Here is a 6000-nt window from a genome sequence, read left to right on the forward strand (position 1 = left end):
TTTGTAATATCATTTTAAGAGTATTAATAAGATTCGGAATTTGTGAAAGTGTTTCAGGATCATCAGTAAAAAATGTAATGTTTTCAATGGCAATATATCCTTGTAAACGAAATTCTTTATCTGCTGATAATAAAGCTGATGTACTTAATTGTCGATAAAATGGTAACACCAACTCGCATTCTTCAGGCTGAAAGAATTCATATATGTTATTAAGGAGATATAGTCCAATCAATTGATATTCTGGAATTTGTATCAAATTAATACAAATAGATGGAAGTTCTGGCCATGGAGAAATTTCACTGTTATACTCTGCATAGATGGAAATTAAATTACAAATTGATTTTTGAATTGTTGCATCTGATTCATTTCTAAGTAATTCAAATAAATGATTTTTTATTGAGGAATAATCAGGAAGATCCTTCTGCATATCTTTTAAATCACTAAAAAATTTGTAACCAAAAACCAAAGAAGCATTTCTAATCGAATTAGGAAGATTGGTTGATCTTGCAATATTAATTAAAGCAAAAATTGCATTGGGATTTTGGAGAATCTGCAAAATTCCATTTGTAATATCTTCATAAGAAATTTGTGGCTTGGATAATTGATCAAATAATTGGCAAAGACTTTCTTCCATTTCACCCAGCCAAACAGCACTTTTGAGGAGAACGTTAAAAGGACACTTTTGAAGTAATCTTTAAAAATTAGCAAACCCTTTTGTTTATTTAGTAAAAGTAATTATTTCCTGTGGGAGCATAATTGTTTGCACCTACCTGTTCATATGGATTTGGAGTGTATGAGTCAGAGCCTGAAGAATGACTCTGTTGAGATGGATTTTGTGGTGTCTGTTGCATGTAAGGATTTTGTTCATATGCAGGAGGAGGTGGTGGTGGAGGTGGGTACTGTGGTGGCGCAACAGGTATTGGTTTTTGTTGTTGATATTGCTGTTGATACACAGGATATGGAGGTGGGACAGGATTTGGTTGAGGAATTTGAGGTTGAATTGGATTTTGCATAGGGGGGTTTGGATATCCTGGGTTTGTTTTTTCCTGAATTGTTCCAATCAATGTTACGGATGCAACTTTTTTGTTTTGACTCATTAATGGTAATGTAAAAGTTCCATTTGAATTTAAGGGAAGCTTGCTGATTCTAGAACGAGATCTAGCAATCGGGTACATTTCATTTTGGGATCTTCCAAATGTACAAAGAGTGAAATAAATACACACATTATCTAAACGAGGAGAAATTAAGCTGATATTTATGGGATAGTTGAATGTCATACTTGGAGAAATTGGAGCTGATGCTGTTGATGTCGGACTTGCTGCACCATCAGTAGTTATAACGAACCATGCATTTTTTATTCCATGTTCTGTGTGTCGCTTAACTTCAGCTTGGTCCAATGTTGCTGAAACAAATGTAAGGTTTATGTTGTACTCTGACATAATGGGGTAATTGAATGAAATACAATCTTTTTCCATTGAATTTTTTAGAAGCAAAAAATAAAATGATAGCCATTTTCTATCTTATTATTTTTATCAAAACCTAAATTATCATAAGGCCATTGTTTATTTGGATGATATAAATGATTGGCCAAAAAAATTGTTGAAAAGAAAATTATTACATTACAAATTAGTCTTGAAATTATTTTAACTTCCTTAAGAAAATATGATTAGTTCGCAAGGGTATATGTAGCTAATGTATTATAAATTATCACTCTTATTCAAACCAAAAGAAAAAAAAATATTTTTATAAATTCAAACAAAGTCCTCAATTCTATTGGTCAATTAATATTCATGTATAAAAGCGTAACTTTTGTCACTAGTAACAAAGGAAAGCTCAATGAATTCAAGGAAATTATTGGATTTGAGGTAGCACATCAATCCATTGATCTTCCAGAATACCAATTTGAAACATCCGAACAAGTTGCTTTTTTCAAAGCAAAGGAAGCAGCCAAAAGACTTCAAGGCCCAGCTTTAGTTGATGATACAGCGCTTCACTTTCATGCACTTGGTGGTTTGCCTGGTGCTTACATAAGAGCATTTGTTGAAAAGTTAACACCAGAAAAACTTACTAAGCTTCTTGCTGGATTCGAAGATAAATCTGCAACTGTAACCTGCAGCATGGGTTATTGTGCAGGCCCAGATGCTGAACCAATTGTATTCACAGGAAGTGTTGAAGGAACAATTGTTGAACCAAGAGGCACAGGTGGATTTGGTTTTGATCCAATATTCCTTCCAAATGGATCTGATTTGACATATGCCGAATTACCAGAAGGTGCCAAAAACCATTTATCACATCGATATCTTGCATTAACCAAGCTCAAGGAGTCAGGTATATTAACAAAATAAACAAAGTTCAGTAAATCATAAATTAATTTAAATTTTTAATAAACTATATTTTTAAAAGATGCTTCTAAACAAAAAAAGCTTTTAAATTTAAATAAGTATAACTTTTTTTTTAATGATTGTTGCATTGAGAATGGACAGAAAGGTCAAAAAATGTCTTTATTTGATTGAAATATTTACATAATTTTGTACGTTAAAATTTGGCGCACTTTTTTTTTGATGCATATTATTCCGGAAGATGTCAATGGATTTGGCAGTGCTTCGGACTCAACACCAGATCACTAACCTTCGCCGTAGGACAAGCTTAATGGAGGATGCTATGAATGGGTTGAATGAACAAATGAATCAACAGAATGAGCAAATTTCAAAATTAGACCTTGAAATAAAAGAGAAGTATGAAAAAGCAAAAGAACTTGAGGAAGAAGCAGAGGGATGGATTAATAAGATTAATGAAATAAAAAAAGAAATTAAAGAAATTGAAAGTCAAAAAGAATTAGCAATTCGTGAAACTGAAGAAGCTAAAAGTAGTAAAAACTTAATTATAGCTGAAATCGAAGAGCGTAAGCAAGAACTTTCAGACATTATCCAATTAATCGAAGAGGAAGAAGTTAATTTAGCATTAGTCCAAAGTCAATGCCAAGAATATAAGACGCTTAGATCCGAAGTAATCAAAGATATAGAAGCTGAAAGTGCAAAGCAATCCAAAATCTCAACCAAAACACAAGAAATACAATCACAAAACAAAGATCTTCTCACTGAAAGCGATAATCTTAAGCAAGAAATCGCTCAACTTAAAGACGACATAGCCACTAAAACAGCTCAACTCAGCGAGCTTAACATCCAATTAATTTCCAAACAATCTGAATATGAATCATTACAAAATAACATTGAACAACTTCGTGAAAATCAATCCGCCATCATGAAAGACACGTCCACTCGCAAATCTGAGCAACTTAAGCTTGTTTCAGAAATCAATATTCTTCATCAAAATCATTCATCAATTCTTCAAGAAATATCAGCATCGATCGAAACAAGTAATTCCCTTCACAAGGAGATCACAGATTCCGAGAATCGACTCAAAGAAATTGATCGATCAATTTCATCAGCTACGACAAAACTTAATTCGATACTTTCCGACATAACGAAAAACGAAGAGAAGCAAAAGCATATGATATCCGAAAAGAACAAAGTGAAGAACGAACTCGACAAAACACGAAATGAGTCAAAGAGCATCGAGAAGGAGTACTATTCGATACTCGACAAGGTAAACAAGGCGCAGAGCATGAAAACGAACCTCATCGAGGAAATATCGAAAGCGGCGGAAAGGGCGGAGAAGATGAAAGTCGCGAAGACGCCGATGCCGAAGAAAAGGGAACTCGAAGGGGCGGTGTACGACAGCAGGACAATGTGCATGACGCCAGTGTCAAAGGCGCACTGAGTGAAATAAATAAAATATTCTGTGAAAATAAAAAAAAATTTTCAATATTAAATGCATTTACAATGGGATACATTAACTAAATTAAATACATTTAATGAACGGAACACATTTACTAATTCAAGTGCATTGACAATAGAATAACTTTACTAAATAAAAAACATTTACTAAATTAAATGCATTCACAATAGAATACATTCACTAAATTAAATGCATTTACTGAACGGAACACATTTACTAATTCAAGTGCATTGACAATAGAATAACTTTACTAAATAAAAAACATTTACTAAATTAAATGCATTCACAATAGAATACATTCACTAAATTAAATGCATTCACAATAGAATACATTCACTAAATTAAATGCATTAACTAAAACAAATACATTAATAAATCACATCCAATTGGCCCATCTTTATCACGTTCACATACACTCTCTGTAACTAATGCAAAGTCAATTACAATTGAAACTATGATCACTAAGTGTCTTTAAATTCACAAATTATCAATCGAGAGGAGCGAGATTTTGAATTTGTTTTGGTTAAAAATGAATATTTATTAGAAAATTTATAAAATATTTTAAAATATAAAATTATAAATATGTTTTTAGATAGAACAGAATAAGGATCTGAACTTTAAATATATTACATGCGCGTTAATAATGAATTTTTTAATCATAATTGTTTTTTGCCTTCGAGTTAAATAGCAAAATTAACTTTTAAAAAAAAAGTTATTTACAAATAGAATAAATGTACCTTGAGAATTAAAAAATAAAAAGTTAAATTCTTATCAGGTAAAAAAACTTTTACTTTAAATATCACATATAAAATCATTTAGCATATAAAAAAGGTTAAATTATCATTTCAAATAAAGACTTTATACTGAATTTTATTAAAATAGTCCAATTTTATATCTTTTTATAATTTGGTAATTTCGCCGGGTAGAATATACCGTCATATTGCAATTTGTACATGTGCCTTATATACAGCATCCAAGAAAATGCCCAAAACGCCTCTCCCACCACAGGCGGCTGGCCCACTCTAAACCTCAAAACCTTTGCGGCCTTTTTCAACTCATTTCTCATTTCTTGGATTTGACTTTGTGAATAACTCTCCAAAATTTCCGGTATTTTATCCACATCTTTCTCAGGTATTCTAATTGTAAATTTGGAGTAGTCGAGAAGATTATGCGCAAATGGAAGACTCACGTTATCCGAGATTAGCACAGGTATACATCCAAGATTAATAGCATCAAACACACGTTTGTTCGGTAGTTGTAAATCACCACGAACACATACACAAAAATCAGCGTTTGTCATCTTTTCAGGAAGTGATCGAACAATACTTACAACTCGATATGGTCTTCGAGTGAATACTATGAGTTCTTTTCGTTTTATTTTTGATACTGCATCAGTGACTTTCTTACGAAGTGCTTGCGCATCAAGTGGTAAAACATTATATGAATGCGCAAGGTAAACAGTGTTATTTCTTTTGCGCGTCCAATTAACATCTGAAAAAGTGAAGTTTTTGAAATGCGATACAAATGGAATGATGATGTTCCGCTGACCATGCCATGTACGCCATGAATCTAAGCGCTGTGGGTTTGGGCTTGCGATAATAAAGTTGTCTTTGGTAATAGATGTTGAAAATGGGGAATCACCATATGCGGCTTCAAAGCCTGAAACAACAATATGATCTGACCCTTTTTTGCGATCATACCATGGCCCTAACGAACGTATTTCTTTGATTAATTCGTCATTTTTTCTTAGAAATTCAGTAACACGACAAGCAAATGGATGAATTGGTATGTAAAAAAAGTCTGCTTCTTCGGGGTTATTAGTAATGAGCGGAGAGAGAAGAAGTTCATTGTGCATTTCAATTTCAACATAAAATTGAAATTCTTTGCTATCAGTATAATACATCGTGTCTTTAACTAGCTTAGTTTCTGGTCTCCAACGTTCGGATATATTATAGCAGTAAATTTTTATAGGTGGAAAATAATTACCAAATAGTTCTTTGTTTTCATTTTTGGATTTTGTAGAAGCATAGTAAGAAAAAACAAGGTCTCTTGGTGGTAGTGATATTAATAATATAAATACGATGAAAAAAGTAAGGTAGAAAGCAGGATAAATGTTCACCATATAGAGGCCGTTTAAATTTACATTTACGGAAATACAGTTAAAAAACGGTTGTAGACAAAATTCATCTTTTATTGAAAATT

The 6000-nt window shown here is 32.3% G+C and overlaps 4 protein-coding genes across 4 annotated transcripts; 2 read left to right on the forward strand and 2 right to left on the reverse strand.

The window, feature by feature from the left end:
• Positions 1–722: 722 nt before the first annotated feature.
• Positions 723–1475, reverse strand: GO595_000561 (uncharacterized protein; the record flags this gene model as incomplete). The annotated part of the gene is made up of 1 exon (XM_067918865.1): positions 723–1475. One exon carries the CDS (start codon positions 1473–1475, stop codon positions 723–725), a length of 753 nt encoding a protein of 250 aa, XP_067779341.1.
• Positions 1476–1790: 315 nt separating this feature from the next.
• On the forward strand, positions 1791–2345 carry GO595_000562 (Inosine triphosphate pyrophosphatase; the record flags this gene model as incomplete). Its single annotated transcript, XM_067918876.1, has 1 exon — positions 1791–2345. One exon carries the CDS (start codon positions 1791–1793, stop codon positions 2343–2345), a length of 555 nt encoding a protein of 184 aa, XP_067779342.1.
• A 235-nt stretch (positions 2346–2580) lies between these two features.
• On the forward strand, positions 2581–3780 carry GO595_000563 (uncharacterized protein; the record flags this gene model as incomplete). The annotated part of the gene is made up of 1 exon (XM_067918887.1): positions 2581–3780. The coding sequence occupies one exon, from the start codon at positions 2581–2583 to the stop codon at positions 3778–3780; it is 1200 nt and encodes a 399-aa protein (XP_067779343.1).
• Positions 3781–4687: 907 nt separating this feature from the next.
• On the reverse strand, positions 4688–5653 carry GO595_000564 (Exostosin family protein; the record flags this gene model as incomplete). The annotated part of the gene is made up of 1 exon (XM_067918898.1): positions 4688–5653. One exon carries the CDS (start codon positions 5651–5653, stop codon positions 4688–4690), a length of 966 nt encoding a protein of 321 aa, XP_067779344.1.
• Positions 5654–6000: the final 347 nt, after the last annotated feature.

The sequence above is a fragment of the Histomonas meleagridis genome (genome assembly GCF_020186115.1).
Source record: "Histomonas meleagridis strain 2922-C6/04-10x chromosome Unknown contig_104, whole genome shotgun sequence".
In the NCBI taxonomy this organism is placed as follows: domain Eukaryota; phylum Parabasalia; order Tritrichomonadida; family Dientamoebidae; genus Histomonas; species Histomonas meleagridis.